The sequence below is a fragment of the Equus quagga genome, chromosome 4 (genome assembly GCF_021613505.1).
Source record: "Equus quagga isolate Etosha38 chromosome 4, UCLA_HA_Equagga_1.0, whole genome shotgun sequence".
Taxonomy (NCBI): Eukaryota; Metazoa; Chordata; class Mammalia; order Perissodactyla; family Equidae; genus Equus; species Equus quagga.
In genome coordinates, this window is record NC_060270.1 from 179,995 (window position 1) to 197,401 (window position 17,407).

Here is a 17,407-nt window from a genome sequence, read left to right on the forward strand (position 1 = left end):
CACATTCCACATGCCTGCCTTTATTTAAAATGAAGGCCTTCTGTCCTGGAAGGAGCTCGATAGATGATCGAATAGATCGTCTACTCTTAAGAGCTGTAGGGAAGAATGGGTCTGAGGAATTGGTTGTATGGCATATCTTTAGGAATCCATAATTCTCTAAAGGTTTTTGCCTCACAAAATTAGATTTGAGTGAGTAGATGGTGGGAGCCTTTGAGAGACTGTGCCGGCCTGACTGCTGTGCATGTTTTATGCTGTGTGTGTGTGTGTTTCTGCTTTTAAAGCATAAAATAATCACGATGTTTACCTCTGAGTCCTATTTCTGCATAATTGGGGTGAGCTGATTTCTTTCTGAAATTTATTTGATCAAAAGTGGAAATTTAACAGTGTCTTTGCATTCATATTAAAACTTTTAATCCTTTAGGTTATCTTCATTGCAACGAATACGATCATTTGAGGTTGAAGTGGCTGATGCAGACCTTGGAATCTTTCATCCCACAGCCTTTGGTGAATGGGATTAAAGTGTCTCAGTCGGACGGCAGAGACGTGGGGGACGCCCAGCCTGAAACTTTTGACAAGGTGCCTTCATGACGTTGTGACGCGCTGATGTCTCTCAGTATGCCACCGTTAGGTTGCCTCTTGTTTTCCACCTGCTTCCAGAAGTGGCTGGATGCCATTTCTCAGCGCCATGGGAAACTGATAATGGGAGCATGGATGCGGTTTTCACTGGGTGGTCAGCATGGCTCAGAGGAAGCAGCCACTGTGGGATTGGGAACTACAGAATGTTTTTATTTCCCAGTACCTCAGAGATTCTCAGGAAAAGATAAGCTGTGATTGGGGTCCATACACACAATTGCCCTGTATTGCTTTAATTTGCTAACATTTCGTATCAGAGTATGACAGGTAAAGAAAAGGAGCATTTCAGGAAACTGAAGTTGAAACATTTTTAAAAATGTTGAGAATTCAGGAGTACTAGTAGTAATGTCTGTTTCAAATGAGTAACTTTTGTAAAAGTTTTTACTGTAGTTGTCAAGAATGTGAAATGTTAGTAGTCTTTTGGTCCTCCCATTCGCTCTCCTCCCAAAAAACCAAGCACTGAGAGTGCACAGGACATTTTTTTGAAAAGTGTTAGTGAACAAATATCATAAAGAAGGATTTACCATGGTGTGTTTTCAGCTACTAGGGAAACGTCCATGTGTATTTGCAGTTTTTGTCACGGGTTTACGTAGCTTCCCTGTGCACGCTGTGTCTGAGAGTGTATTTTCAGCGCAGATTTACCTTACTGTCCTTGTTTCAGGTGCTGGTTGATGCTCCGTGTTCAAACGATCGGAGCTGGCTGTTCTCTCCTGATGCTCAGAAGGCGGCCTGCAGGATAAGCCAGAGGAGGAGTCTGCCTGTGCTGCAGAGAGGGCTTCTGTGGTGAGAGGTCTCCACATGGGGTTTACCTTGGTCCTGTGGTAATTTACATAGGCTGGGCAAAACGCAGCCCCCAAATGATGGTCTCCTGCGTGGGGTCAGTCGTCATGCCTCCAGACGCTGCACCCGGAAAATTCTCAGCCTTTCCCTTCCAGCCTTTGTGCTGTCCTGTCCCGCTGCCCCCGCCCTGCCCCTGAATGAAATGGAGTTTTGCTGTGCCTGGTCCTTTAAAGGGCGCAGAGCACTTACCTGAGGCTTGGGGTTGTTTGCACCTCGGGACCACCCTAAGCCTGGGTTTATCACCTGTGCTTTCACTGACTCTGAGCAGCGCTGTAGGAGCTGCTTTGGGCCAGGAGGCACCTTTTGGCAGCGGCCACGTTGTTCTGGATGAGCTAGCCTCCTAGGAAGTTGTGGTTTGTTGTTAGCACTCATCGCCCCTCTAAGAATTTTCCAGAAGAGCATGACCACCAAGAGGTACTTGTTTTCCTTGAGAACAGAGGCATTTTGGGACATCCCATCCTGGTTTCAAAAGAGATTTCTCCTTTTATCCTACTCCCAAGTGGTTCCTGTTGTTCAGTACTTAACAGGAATTCTCTGAGCTGTGTGAGGTCTAGTTAAGCGACACCTTCGTGGAGTGAGGGCGAGGGCGGTGCACGAGCTCTGCAGATTCTGGGTCCATGTCCACCTTCTGACTGGTCCACGGCGAACGTGCCGAGCTGTGTCAGGTCTAGTTAAGCGACACCGCGTCCTCTCTGCTCCTTTGTGGAGTGAGGGTGCGGGCGGTGCACCTGCTCTGCTGGCTCCGGGTCCATGTCCGCCTTCTCAGCGGTCCACGGCGAACGCCTGCCGGTCCCTGAGCGGCACAGCCAGTGCTGATGGCCCTCCTGTACAGGCAGTGTGTTAGCTCGTTGTGCTGGTTCTAGCTCGTACGTGCCGGCAGGTTCTTCCAGACATTCCTCCTCCGGCAGGTGCCTTTCATCTGCTGCCACCAGGGGACAGTTTGCGAATTCTGTGCACCTTTCCCTCCTGCCTGCTGGCTGTGAGCCTGGGATGCTGGTTGAGCTGGCTCTGTCCTTTTTCTCACCCGAGTCTCTTGCTCTGACTCCTCAGTTAATTCCTCGTGCTGCTCCGAGCCTTGCTGTTCTTACGCCCCCCAGAGCAGATGCTGCATCTTATGACCTCCGCTTAGCATTGTGACCTCTAGTCTTTTTTTAAACTCTTAGCAACCAGGCTTCCTGAGAAGATCATTTTTCTTTTCTCTCTCATAAAAATCCTCCCCTCACTTCTTTTTCTTCCTATCCATTACCAGGCTTTCTCTGTTTTATGTTCTGTAATACTACTTTTCTTGCCATTTTCTCTCAATTCAACATTATCTATCTTCTGTTCCCTTTAGTCTTCCACACCTATGCTTATTAAAGTTACTAAATTGATAAGTTAAATTGATATTTTTTAATGGATATTCTTCAATTTTAATTTTACTTGATCTCGATGGTATTTTAAAAATATATTTTATTCTACAACTATTACATGGAAACATTTTCATTGTAAAAAAACTCAAATGATACAAATCAAGCAAAAGGCCCCTTTGTCCACAAACCCAAACAAATACCAGCTTTCTTCACAAGGGTTAACTATTGGACTTCAGCTGGGTGTACATTCTTCCAAACTTTTTCTATAGCTTTTCTTTTCCTTTTTTTTTTTTTATTTTGCTGAGGAAGATATGCCCTGAACTAACATCCGCTGATCTTCCTCTTTTTGTATGTGAGCTGCTGCCACAGCATGGCCACTGACAGACAAGTGGTGTAGGTCTGTGCCCGAGAACTGAACCTGGGCTGCTGAAGTGGAGCACACTGAACTTTACTGCCAGGCCACCAGGACTGCGCCATCTATAGCTTTTCTTCAACTGTGTATACATAGAGAAATACATTAAAAATAACTGCTATCACTGTGTCTATATTGTTGTGTAACTTGCTCTTTTTTGTACTTAACATTTCTTAAAGTCTTTTCCTTATAGATGTACTTTGTTTTCTTTGACTTCTGTGAAATATTCGGTAGGGTCAGACTATCATATTCCATTTAATTCTCTGTTTTTGGATATTTACTTCATGTCCTTTTTTCACTTATACAAACTATCCTTTAATTGTCTCATTGGACACACATATTAACATTTTTCTTGCTTAAACTGAATTGTTCTCTAAAATGGCTGTACCGGTGCACACTATGTTGCATTTGGCTTTGACTGTTTGCGCCCTCTTAAAATATTATCTTCCCTTGATTTTTGTGATCATATGCCTTCCTGCGTTTCTTCTACCTGTTTTTCTTAATTTGTTCTTAATCAGCTTATCCCATAAATTTTGGATTTCCATAGGCTGCTGATGTTGGCTGCCTTCTCTCCCTCTCTGATGGCTTCAACTGATAGAAAGTGCCGTCTCCCAAATATACATCTAAGCTGAGATCTCCTCCTTAGCTTCAGACATGTATGCTCCGTTACCTATCAGAGATCTCCATTTGGAAGCCCCTGAGACATGTAAAACTCAGTTTGTCAAGAGGGAACTCATAATTTCTAATGCTTTCCTGTCCCCTTGAAAATCAACAAAAGGAAAACTCAAGACAGAAACCCACCAAACTGCCTCTGTTCCTCTCTTCTCCAGCTCAGTAGTTACATTGGCCTAAGTTGAAATCCATCTCCAACCCCCCTCTCTCCTCTACCTAGTCAGTCACAGAGATGCTTCATTGTACCTGTTGGCTATTTCTCAAGCCCATCCAGGTCTCTGTCCTTAGTAGCCTAACCTGAGCCCCCAACATCTGTGACCTAAATCACCACAATGGGCTCCAACTGCCCTGCGTGTCTCCAACTGTGACCTCTGCTTCACTCTCTGGTAAAACGAAATCTGACCTGAAATGTAGATCTGATCATGTCGTTCTGCTTTTTGAAGTCCTGCAGTGGTTTGCTGTCACCATTTAGGTCTCAGACTCCTTAGTGTGATCCTCGAGTCCTCTTTTGGTTGGTTCCTCCCTGCCTCACTAGCTTCACCATCTCAGGACTCCCCCCACGTTAGTTCCGACGCAGCAGCTCCTTGGACTCTCTACATGGTGTTTCGTTTCTGAGCTCAGTGCATTTCCTCTTCCTGTTGCCTAAGAGTTCTTCCTCTAACTCTTCCTCCCTCTGGGGAAGGATGGGCAACTCTCCTGGTTCCTCAGTAATCAGCTCTGACATCTCTTTATCGAAGCCTTGCCTGACTTCCTGGGCCTGGTGTTGGTACTGCCTCATGTCCTTGCCGTCATTTACACCTACACTGATGATTTAATTCTCTGCTTCACGTTTGTTGGGTGCTGTCTCCTCCTCAACAAGACTGTGGGCCTCGTGGGAGCAGGGATTGTCTTAGTGTGCTTTTTTTTGTACAAAATGTTTTTTTCTTGTGATGAGAACTTTTAAGATCCAGTCTTTTAGCAAGTTTCAGTCTTATTTTTATTTCCAATACATAGTTTGGTGTCCACCATATAGAAGGGATTCAGTAAATAATTGTTTAAAAGCAGTAAATTACAAGGCCTGAGTATTTAGAATTTATGTCTGCATTTAAATTTATAGCAAAGTCAATCTGACAAAAATGATAAAATCATTATTGTGCTGCATGGTAATTAGCTGTAAATGTAAAGCAGTTCAGTTGGTACTGCTTTTGCACAACCACACATGGCTTTAGTTTAGTTTTTCTCCATTTAATACGTTTCCCTTAACACCAGACAGCATTTCAGTCATCATCACGTAGGCCATGCATCTACCTAAGCCTCACACAGGCGCCTTCCTGTGCCCTGACACCCAAGGCTCTTCTTTGGTGACCACTCCACTCTCCCGTCATCCTACTCCCCAAAGGGAGTGTCTTTAGTACCACATCACTTTAGTAGCAAGTTGACAGGGTGCAAAACCAACCTCTCAGTCACGAGTGTAGACCTTCATGCACTGTATGTGTTTGGAAAGACCATCCTGCCAGCCATCCTGCAGTCTTCTCCTTGAGCAGCTGCTCTGCTGCCTGGTCTGTGCGAGGGGCTTCAGAGCTACCTGAAGCAGCTGAAACTTTCAGGCCCTGGGCTGTGTGACTGTGATGAGGAGGGGGAAGGCGCAGAAATCCAGGCTGGAGATGCATAAAGTGATTCTAATTCCCTGATGTCTACAAATCTGGGGGTTAAAACGGCGAAGGGAAAAATGATGGTACCAGCACAGCCTCTCTTTTATCTCCTGCCCCTGGCTCGAAAAAAATGGAAAACAAAAAGACTAGTACTTTTCTCCTCGGGCTGGCTCTCTCGCTGTATCACAGACCAAGAGATTTCTCTCACCTTCTTCTTAACCCCCTCGCTGAGCTGTTGCTTTCCCTTCCTTTGGCGAAAGGCAGTCCTTTTGTTTCACAGTGAGAAGGGAAGGTTTTCAGTGTGGACCTGTGCAAGAGAGATGCATGGTGTGTCTGAGTTTGGTCAGCGGGCTGCAGGGGTGATCTCAGCTCCTCGCTTGCACCTGCAAAGAACAGTTAGGAGGCACGGATCAGAGACCGCCAGGCCTGGTCCTGGGGGCAGGAGGCAGGTCAGAAGGAGAGAGGAGCCCAAGGAGGCTGAGAGGCAAATAAGGACAGCCTTCCGACAGTGCTGTTTTGTGGGAGGCAAGACTTGTGCCTGCATGTCTGCTGATCGTGGTGTTCAGAGGCACCCTCTGCCTGCCATGGCTGTGTGTTTGTGTCCTTACTGGAAATCATTTCTGCTCACATCAAGGAGGAAGCCTGCGGAGTGTTCAGAATTTCAGATTTTGAAACCACAATACTAAAACCAAATATTAACCTTGCAATATTATGAATGTGATACTTAAATGACAATCGATACTTTATTTAATAGAAGTTTCTTGATGTTAAATTTTTTAAAAGGAGTAATGTTAGTAGATATGTAATAGTCTTTTTAGAATTCTTTAAAAAATTAATTTATGGGGCCAGCCTGGTGGCATAGTGGTTAAGTTTACGTGCTCTGCTTCGGTGGCCCAGAATTCACAGGTTTGGATCCCAGGTGTGGACGTAGCACTGCTCGTCAAGCCACGCTGTGATGGCATACAACATAAAATAGAGGATGATTGGCACAGATGTTAGCTCAGTGATAATCTTCTTCAAGCAAAAAGAGGAAGATTGGCAACAGATGTCCGCTCAGAGCCAATGTTCCTCACCGAAAAAAAAAAATGTATAGAGTTATACATAGCCATGAAAGTGGTAATCCATCCTGATTTTTTTTTAGCATGCAAAGTTTATTGGAAGACACAGTGACAACAGGAGAAAAGTCCCAAAGCATGTGAGTTCTTTGTACACTTACTGAGGACTTTGGATTTAATCCATACAAAGGTGGAAAAATTAGAATCTTCTATTAAATTTATAAAACATGAAGGTGTGAGTTGTATGTAGCTCTCTCAAACATCTGTCCCCAAAACCCTGTGCAGAAGGTGAGGGAGAACGTGGGGCAAGAACACGTGGAAGAATTGAGCATAAGCCAGTTCTATTAGTGGAGTATCATTTGAAAGTATACCTTTATTATCATTTCTCGAAGTAATTTCTGAGATCAGTCGTTTCTCTTACATACTATGTATGTACATACTCCACAGTCAGATTCTCTTGCCTCATTTTTATTTAACTATATTAAGAAAAACAGTGGGAAAATATGCTGAAAATGATAAGCATCTAGTGTTTTTAGAAAGCAGCCATGATGTTTGTGCAAAAGAAGTTTACATGATTTTTAGATGGGAAAGCTCGAACTGAAGAATATGATTTATGACAATAATATAGGTATCTTATTGCAGTGATGTATCATGTCATCCATTTCCTCAGAGGAAATCAATCACATATAAAATACTGACCCCTTCTGGTTTTCCTTCTACTTGACAAGTGAAATCCAATTTGTGAACTCGTTGAAAAAGGAACCTTAGGTTATTTGGTAACATTTTGAAAATTTGTATAAATCACCCGGATAACAATCCCTCAAAAGTGGTACTATAACAGCAAGAATTGTGTTTTAAAGGAAACATTAGAAAAAAAATCCCCATCTCTTCTGTCATGTTCTCCAGCTGAGATAGGGGTTACCTCCTGACTGTGAGGCACGGCCTTCCTCTTTCATCATTGGTGACCAGAACTTGATGTGTTCGTATTGGAAGAATAATCTTTGGACATGTAGCTCTCTTAGAATGAAAGATTTCCACCACTGTTTCAGGTATGTGTGTATCTTCTTTTTAAAGTTCAATTAATTCAGTTAACTTTTCATACTTTCGTCATATGCTAAGTCATACGTGTGGAATCCAGAAAACAAAAGCAAGCCACTATGAATACTATACTACTAATTCTCCTCTTCTTTCTTCCTTTTGCTTTAAGTGGCAAGAGTCAGAGGTTCTGAGATTAAAAATCCGTAATTCATTTGGGCAAAGGACATACTTTTCAATAAAAGTTTACAGATCGAAATAATCCACATAAGTGAAATTGTGACGCCTGAAGAGACATCCAAAGCTGTAGTTTGTAGCAGTTGTATTTTCAGTCATAAGGATATGTCTCAGGTGTGGATTGACAATGTGAAATACAATCTTGAAAATAAGATTTTATTAGCATTTATTACTTTATCCAACATTTAATAAGGATCTACTTTATGTCAGGAATTTTGCTAGGTACTGCAGATACTAAAATATGTACAGAAGGTTCCTTGTTCTCAGGGTCCTCAGGGCAGTTATCATAGAGTGTGGTAAGGAGATGGTAACAGGGGTAGTGTGGGTGCAGAGGGAGCAAGAAGAGGGACAGCTGACTTTGCTCAGGTTAAGGGTGGGGTGTGAGTGTAAGATGGTATATTTACAGAATAAGCAGCAGAGAAACGTTTAAGCTGAGGATATTTTTCTAATAGTTTTTCCTAATCATGAAAGTAATATCTCGTAAAGCATTTGAAATATACAAAGAAATATAAAGAAGAAAATAAGCAGTTCATTAAAAGAAACTTTCACTGACTTATTTCCCTTCACTACATATAGTATTTACAATAATAGAAATCATAGTGATACAACTTGATATTTTTTCCACTTCATTTATTATGAACATTTTAATTATTAAATTGTCTTTGAAAACATGCTTTTCAAATAGCTGTATTATAGTAAATCACTCATTCATTTATTCAGGTAGTTAGAAATATCAAAAACTGTTCTTTCTAATGATAGAATCTCATTAATGCAAGAAATAGTTACAAAAACGTATTGTAATGGAGATGAAAACGTCATCTTTTTTAATGGTCTGGGCAAGAGTGTGATTATTCTTTAGGGAAGGAGTTGGCGGCTGGCCTGGGATCCATTTCCCTTCTCATTTCCAGGGTGACACTCCCACGAAAGAAAGAAGGCAGATGATCCAGTTAAATGTGTTGCTAGCTGACCTCTGTGGTAAATAGACGGAGGCATTTTGCTAAGAGGAGAATTGCTTGTGGCATGCTTTGTGCAGGATGTCCCTGGTTAGGATTGCCTCGGGTGAACACAGCCCAGAATCTGCAGGATGGTGAGGCCTGGCTTCCTGGAGAATGTCCTATAAGCTGTTCGACTTCCTAGAGTATGTTGGAGATTGACGTGGCCTAAATGCGCTCTCCCATGTGAGCTGACTATGAACCTTGCTTAGAGAACTCGTCGATTACTCTGGGCTGGAAGACCTAAGCTGCAAACGAGACTTGCAGGAAGCCGCAGCGCTGTCCCTGCTTCCCTCGTGTCACTTGGTTGCTTATATACTTGAAATGTTAGTGAAGCTTGGTAGAGGGTGAGGTCTCTGCTTCAGGAGAGCCTGATTTGACGATCCAGTTCTTCCTGTTAGCTCTCCTCTGAACCCCACCAGGCACTGCTGATGGAGCTAAATTGAGGAGCAGCCTTTGGCCCTGAGCCCCAAGTGCAGGCCTGTGTTTCAGTCCCACATCTAAATCTCGGGACTCAGTCAGCTCACCACCCAGCAGTTAGACAGACAGAAAGTAAGAGCCCTCCGCCTCTGTCCTCTGCATGGAAGCATAGTCAAGAGACGAAGGGACAGGCCCCGCTGAGCCAGAGCCCAGGCAGGTCTGCGAGGACGCGAGAGGTGGGGATGCTCCTAAAGGGTGGCTTTTCCACTCTGGCTCCATAGTTAGTAAAACTGGTGACGATGGATGCCTTTCATCAACTGTGTAGGTGCTGCTCCTTCTCTCCTGTTTGCAGAGGCTTGAATAAGTAGGTGGAGAGTCTTTGACTGTTCACTCCACCAAGTGCCTGCCCTGCCTGTGCGTGGGGAGGAAGACTCTCCTTAGCGAAGGGAGAGCGAGGATGCGAGGGTGCTCCCTGGCCCTTCGTCCTTTCCAGAAGTACTTGCTGAGTGCCGTCTGTGTCCGCACATCCGCGGGATACAGGGCAGTCAAACTTTGTTTGCCTTGGCTGCTTTATTCTTGTGAGAAAGTAGCTGTCCCTGGTTTCTCATTCGGGAGTCTCTGTCTTCTGCCAGCATCTGTGAAGCTGGCGAGCTTGTTACTTGTCGGCAGCATGAGATACCAGCCCCTTCAGTTTCTGACACTGTGATCAGATAACTTTCTCCCTCTGTGACGTGCCTGGCGTCTTACTCTCTCTGGTGTTTTTTGGGGTTTTTTTTTTTTTTATTATTACAAAGAGAGGTTGTTACTTTTTATGTAATGTATTCTATCTATATTTTCCTTTATGATTAATGCCTTTTTTGTGTCCTGTTTAAGAGATCTTTCCACACCCCCAATAATTTCTTGTGTTATTTTCTGGAACCTTTATTTTTTTGAATTAAAAATAGGCCACACTTAGGTCTTTTACCTACCTCACTTGATTTTTGCTTATTAGTGTGAGATACGAATCTGTTTTCTTTTCTGTCCGTCCTTCCTTCCTTTTTTCTTGCATATGGATACTCAGTTGTCAAAACAGCATTTATTGAAAAGTCTGTCCTTTTCCTAGTACTTTGTACTGCTACTTTTGTCATAAGTCAAATGTCTGCATTAACAGGGTCTGATTTTTATTTGATTTAATTGCTTTATTTATTGATCCCTCAGCTACTGCTACACTAACTTAATTGCCATAGCATTAATGTCATAAAACGTAGGTGCAAGTCTGCCTGTTTTTTTATTTCATTTTGTCATGTTAAGAGTATTTTGGCTATTTTTTTCTTTTTTTTTTTTGAGGAAGATTAGCCCTGAGCACACATCCGCCACCAATCCTCCTCTTTCTGCTGTGGAAGATTGGCCCTGAGCTAACATCCATGCCCATCTTCCTCTACTTTATATGTGGGACGCCTGCCACAGCATGGCTTGATAAGCAGTGTGTAGGTCCGCACCCAGAATCCAAACTGGCATACCCTGGACTGCAGAAGTGGAACATGGGAACTTAACCACTGCGTCACCGGGCTGTCCCCTATTTTGGCTATTTTTGACCCTTTTATATTTCTATATGCATTTTAGAATTACCTTGTCAAATTTTGTGAAAAACTTATTGGCATTTTGATTAGAATCATTAAATCTATCAATTTGGAGAGTTTTGACATTTTTTCCAGTATTTCATGATGTTGGCAAATTTATTAAATCTAAAAATTTGTCTAGATTCGTTTGGATTTTCAACACAAACTTTCATAATTCTGTAGTATACGGAAATATATATAATTCTTTTCTGGTTATTGTATGATAAATTTTGTTTAGACTTTTTCCTTGTATGTTCATAAATGAGACTGGCCGGTAATTTTTCATTCTTGAGATAGTCTTATTAGAGTTGGGATCAGGGTTATCTAGGCTCATAAAAGGAATCAAGGAGTGTGCTCTCATTTATATTCTCTGGAACAGATTATGTAACATTGCAATTATTTTTTTTTCCTTGAATATGTGGTAGAACCTGCAGTTGAAGCCATGTGGGCCTGGAGATTTCTTTGTGGGAAAAGTTTTGACCATTAATTCAGTCTCTTTAATAGTTATAGGACTCTGAAAACTTTCTCTTTCTTCTTGAATCAGCTCTGTGAGATTTTTTTTTTTTAGTAATTTTCCCTTTTTATCCAAGTCTGCAAACTTACTGACATAAAGTTGTGTACAATTATCTCCTTTTTAATGTCTGCAGGATTTATAATAATGCCCTCTTTTATTTTTGTTAATCAGTCTTACCTGAGGGTTGTCAAATTTTTATCTTTTCGAGATCCAGCATTTAAATTTGATCATCTTTTGTAAATTCGTTTTCTGTTTCCAGACATATGGAAACTTTCTGGTTATCTTTCTTATTTGTTAATTTTTATTGTGATGGGAAAACATATGCTATATTGTATTAAATCAAATCTGAAATTTCTTGTGTCTTCATAGCCCCACATTAGGTCAATTTTTGTAAATATTTTATGTGTGCTTGAGAAGAATGTGAATTTTGCATTTGTTTAGTATACGGTGTTCTGTTAGGTGTCCATTAGGTGACATTTGTTGATTTTGTTATTCAAGTCCTCTATAGCATTACTTTTGTGTGTGTGTGTGTGTGTGTGTGTGTGTGTGTTGTTTTTTTTTTTTTTTTGCTGAGGAAGATTAGCCCTGAGCTAACATCTGTGCCAGTCTTTCTCCACTGTATACGTGGGTTGCCACCCCAGCAGGGCTGATGAGTGGTGTAGGTCCATACCTGAGATTTGAACCTGCAAACCCAGGCTGCTGAAGTAGAATGCGCTGAACTTAACCGCTACATCACAGGGCTGGCCCCTATAGCATTACTTAAAAAAAAAAATTCTCCAGTCAGTTCTTGAAAGAGATGTGTTAAAATCTCCAAGGGTGATTTGGATTTGTACATTTCTTCCTGTCATTCTGTCAGGTTTCTCTTTATATATTTTGTTGACACAAATAATCCATAATCAATCTATAAATCAAAATTGGGGAGCATTTATTAGGAGCCAGATCTGAGGACTAGCCTGGGATCTTCCTTCCCTGAGGAAGGAAGGGCACCAAAGAAGTGGGGTGTACAGAGTGGTTATATACTGCCTTGGAGCAAAGAGCATATACATCACATATGACAGGAATGTCTCTTGTACACCTGTCATGAGATGCTTAGCTGGCACAGCAGGTCGCTGGTCAGCAGGTCAGTGGTCACAAGGTGAGCACAGCAAGTCAGTAATTAATCCTTATTTTTCAAGAAGAGATGCTTATCCTGAAAGAAATGCCAGGATGGGGGGAAGTTATATCCTTATGTTTAAGGACATCATTCTTGTCTTTGGACATTGTAAATGTTTAAAGCAGATTACAGTGCTTGCTCAACAGGCCACGTCAGGCCCTTTTGGAAAAACAAGGTCAGGCCGAATTAGTTTTAACCCAAATGACTTCCTCATATACTCCAGCGTATCCTGTTGCTTTTTATTTATTCATCAACTTTAAGGCCATGTTATTAGAAGCATAGAGGTTTTGTTTTGTAGTGGTTTTCATACTTGCTCCAGAACCCTTAAGGCCCCTCATCTTGGCTATTAAAACATGGGCTCTACTGTCCCTGCTTAGTCCTGAGCTAGACAGTACTACCTCTGTTTGCCTTAACCATCTGTGCTTTTGCGTAACGTTTAATTTGAGTAGCTTACTCTGTAACTTCGCACAACTGCTATGTCTGCAGTGGGGATCTGCTGAAGAATTTTTGATACTGGGGTGACATGATTGCATTTCTTTTAGAAGTATTCATTTATACCACGTAGAGGATGCATACAAGGGAACAAGCACAGAGAAAGGAAAGCTAATTAGGAGGTTATTGAAAATTCTAAGCGAGTAATGATTAAAGTTAAAACACAAAGATACTCAAGATGATACGTAAGCATTTCATTAACTCGTCCTAGTTTATGCAGTTTGTAAAATATCATTGATGTTAACAAGAGTTTAAATTATTTTTGGTAATAACTTGAAAAGCCTCTAATGGATATCAAACAAGATGAATCCAGAGTAGTAAGTATAAGAAGTTGTCTGCAGTAAGTCTGCAGTAAGTATTTGAAACATGAGAGCACGTAAATTCTTCTGTTTTAAAAGTCGTGCACTTTTTTCCTGAGATTTCTGAACAGTGACCAGTAAGTGTGGCAGGGGGTGACCTGGCTCTCGGCCATGGGAGGAAGTGCTTCTTTGTCATCTGAGTGTTCCTGATTGTCACTTGGTGACCTGTGTATTTCTGCCTCCCCTGAGTCTTCTTTCTGCTGGAAGCCACGACTTTTATGATGCAAAGGATTTGACCAAGGCTGAAAAAGCAAGATTAGACCAGCCTGTCCATCAGGAGTCCCTGTGGCTCTTGCTTCTCCATCAGAAAGGTTGTCCCGTGCTGGGCCTCATTCTGCCACTCACTACAGGTCTCTGAACTTGCCGAGCTAGTGACCTAAATGGAGTCACTAAAAGGCCTCAGCAAACTTTATAGGCTTTTAATTCCTTTATAACCTGGCCACTGCAGGAGTCAAACGACTTTGTTCTTTAGGAGGAGAGAGCTGCTGTTTTCCCCCAAAGAATTATTTAGAGGGCAGTGGTGTTCAGACTCCGCTCTGTGCAGACAGGGCCTGGAGGCTCGCTTCAGCTGCCGTCTTGAGGGATGGGAAAGGGATGACCAGGAGAGCCTCTTAGTTCACCACAGCAGATCCAGCAAGGAGCATGGTGTCTCCATCTGGTTAGACTTGTAGGGTTTCGTTTGAAGAAAGTCTTTTTTTTACTAATAAAAAAAAAAAAAAGGCTTGAAAAGCTGGTCAGTGATAAGCAATCTCTGTTCATTCATAAGCACATTTGCCATGGGCCAAAATGAAGTCAATTCTGGTGGTCTTCTTGCAAGCTTTTTATTTCTTTTCTTTTTATGAGTGAAGGGACTATATTTGACAGTATGTCAAAGACCCTATATTAAAGTTTAGCAGAACTCATGTGGTCTGTTGTCACTCTTCTCTAATGTAGGCAACACAAAGCTGGTTTCCTTAACGTTCATCTCTAAGCCCCCTCCTAGGCCCATCTCAATGAGGTAATCAGCTGCTGAGAAGATGTTACTGCACAAAGTGTGAGTTCTCTGCCTGATGCACATTAAAAAAAACTCAATTATTATAGCATCAGCTTTTGAGAAAAGAAAAGGCTTTGGTGTGAGGTGGACCTGCAAGGAGGTAGGAGGCAGCGCTCTCAGCTCTGTCTCCCCGATCCAGGGCTTGGGGCACAACTTAGGGGATGAAGGGCCGGGTGGTCTGAGGTGTGGAGGTAGGTGACTAGAGGTGATGAGAAGTGAGGTAACTTGACGATCTGCACAACTGTGGTCCAGCTCCACGGCTCCTCATAGGACGCATGTTCACAAAATGGTGTTAGCATTCTCTGAGGCTGAGTTTTCAGCTCCTCGATGTCAAAGGGTCGCCTGTTGCTCGTCCACGCAGGCTCGCTTGATGGGCTGGTGGTCTCAGCCGGCCTGAACTGGACAAGGGGTCTCAGCTCCTGAAAACCACTCAAGTTACTCTTGATAAGGTGGGTAAGTGGAGCCTGCCCTGGAGGGCCCCTGGTTACAAGATCTTCAAGTAGAAACTGATAATAAATATGTCAAAACTTGTCGTTTATAATCAATTTCAGGACTGTCTAGTGTCCTTACTCTGCTCTACCAGTACTGCATAAAAATATCCCTTCTTCGAGATAGCTTACTTCCAGGGCCGAGAAGATAATTATCAGCATTGTTTTTGTTTCTTAGGCTGAATAGCTGCTGGCTGTGGTCTCTCTGAAAATAGAAGCCTGGTCATGTTTCTTTATCTTGAACTTATAGAACTTCTTTGGTAATAAACAATTTGCTATCTGGAAATTTGACTACTTGTGAGCACAGTGAAGACTACCCTCAAGGTGTGCGAAATAATACTCTTAAAACTGATGATAGCACTGGGTAACGATCAAACTAGAAATATCTGTGTTTTGGATGCTTGTAGTAACTGAAACTTAATTTTGAATCTCCGTTTGTTTGGTAGATTGTACATGAACTTCAGCTTCTCCCTTTAGTGTGTTCTTAGGTCGCAGACCATAATAGTGGTGGGATTTTTTTTTTTTCCTGAGGAAGATTTGCCCTGAGCTAACATCTGTGCCAGTCCTCCTCTCTTTTTGCTTGAGGAGGATTAGCCCTAAACTAACATCTGTGCCTGTCCACCTCTATTTTTTTGTATGTGGGATTCCTCCACAGCATGGCTGGTTGAGTGGACTGGGTCTGTGCCCAGGATCCAAACCCATGAACCCAGGCCACTGAAGCAGAGTGCATGAAAATTTAACCACTTGGCCACAGGGCCAGGCCTGAGATTTTTTATTTTCTCTGTTTGCCAGCAGAAATAATAAACTGATACAAACGGAGTGAAATTATGAGAAACAGCAATGGAAAAACAAAAGAAATGGGAACTACTGAAAAGGAACAAAAATGGAAAAATGGTACAACATGGGAGCAGTATGGAACGGACAGGAAAAGTAAAGGAAACAACTCCCCAAAACACTTAGAATAAGAAAAGACATGAAATGTAAAGGGATCAGACCTTTAGGATTGGGGACAGAAAAGGAACAACGTAGAGATAAGAGCTTCATGGAACTCCAAATGGTAGGTCGAAGGTTTGGTTTTACCGTTTGTTAGATAGTCTGGTAGTAGTTAAAATATTTCTATTCATTCATCAAATAAGGCTAATAACTTTTTTAAAAGACTAGATTTATTGTCTTACTTTTAAATCAGACTGCCTGCCCCCACTAGCCCCCAGTGTTGGTTTCCCTTGTGTTCTAGAAAGGCGGTCTCAGGGATAACATTTGTTAAGTAGGTCATAGCGGCATTTTTTGGTGTCACATATCTCAATTTAAAATAGTGGGCATGGTTTTCCAAGCAGCCAAGCTCACTTAGTAAAAGTTACCAGACTGTTCCACTTACTGAGAAATGAGACCACAATTGCTAAGTAGCAGCCTTTATTAACAGATTATTTTACCTTTTGTAGGCCTTTATTATTGCCAAGAGGAAAATCTTTTTTCTCATTTTGATAAATTATTTGTTGGCAAAAAGTTTATTTTTTTGCCTCAAATAAAGCCTCTGGCCTCTATGATTTCCATCTGTTCTATAACATGAGAGTTGTAGGTTGCTTGAGCTGTTCCCTACCAGAATTTTTGAGTGTTAGTTGCAATTAAATATACTCCTCTGTTTGGCCCTGAAAAGTTCTTCTGTTGACCCACCTTTTCATTAAGGTAACATTCATTCATTCGCTTATTTAATAAGTATGCTTTGAGCACATACTTTCCAGTTGTGCTATATCTAAAAAATACAGAATAAATGTAACATAAATCCTGTTTTGAAAGAGCTGAAGATTTATTGCTTGGGGAAAACAGATTAGGAATTCTGTGGGGAATCAGTGAAGGCTTCAGGGACGATACAAGCTTTGAAGTGGGTCTTGAAGGATGAGTAGAGGTTCACCTGGTCAAAAGGAAACTGAAAAATAATTTATGTAAGCATTAGAGCTTGCTCAACATCTGGCAAAGAATGAATTTTAACTCCTTGACTTGATAGTAAATCACACGGTGTCTGTCTTGCTCCATAAGAGGCAGAGGTGTTGCGGACTGTCAGTCAGGACTTTGTCAGAGAAGAATCACTGCAGGTGATGTGAGGGAATCTTCCTGGAGTTAGATCTTAATCACGGAAGCTGGTTAAGTAGTCTCTAGAAGTCTGTAGTTGTGCCCCGACTTCTGGTCTGGGAATAGAAGTTTAGCAGGGCTGACAGCCAGCACATGCAGTGGGAGAGAACAGAGACACGCTAGAACCCAGAGGATAAAGGGTCCCGTCTTGCTGTCACCAGAACCTGCTTAGGTTTATGTCTACCTCTGGCATCCAACCTTAACGATGTGAGTGATGTGCAGAAGAGCTGGTGCCTCTCCTCATGGAGCTGCACACGAACCTGGTATGGGATTCAGAGAAGCCAAAGGAAGACCCCATGATTGCTGGGAAAGTTGCCCCCCACCCCACCTGCAAGTTGAGCTGGTGGCTCTGTAATGTGTGTACACT

The 17,407-nt window shown here is 42.2% G+C and overlaps 1 protein-coding gene across 2 annotated transcripts in view; it reads left to right on the forward strand.

Moving 5' to 3' along the window:
- Positions 1-17,407, forward strand: part of NSUN3 (NOP2/Sun RNA methyltransferase 3) — a 59,369-nt gene that overhangs the window by 26,000 nt on the left and 15,962 nt on the right. Inside the window, exons 4-7 of one of the 2 annotated variants that reach the window (XR_006888226.1) lie at positions 422-576; positions 1,295-1,416; positions 6,679-6,732; positions 7,499-7,641. Coding sequence is in view for 1 of the 2 variants with exons in the window: in XM_046658558.1 (XP_046514514.1) it covers positions 422-576; positions 1,295-1,416 (277 nt within the window). In the remaining variant the exon portion in view is untranslated. The remainder of the gene's footprint in view (positions 1-421; positions 577-1,294; positions 1,417-6,678; positions 6,733-7,498; positions 7,642-17,407) is intronic. The other variant, XM_046658558.1, reaches the window with a different exon arrangement.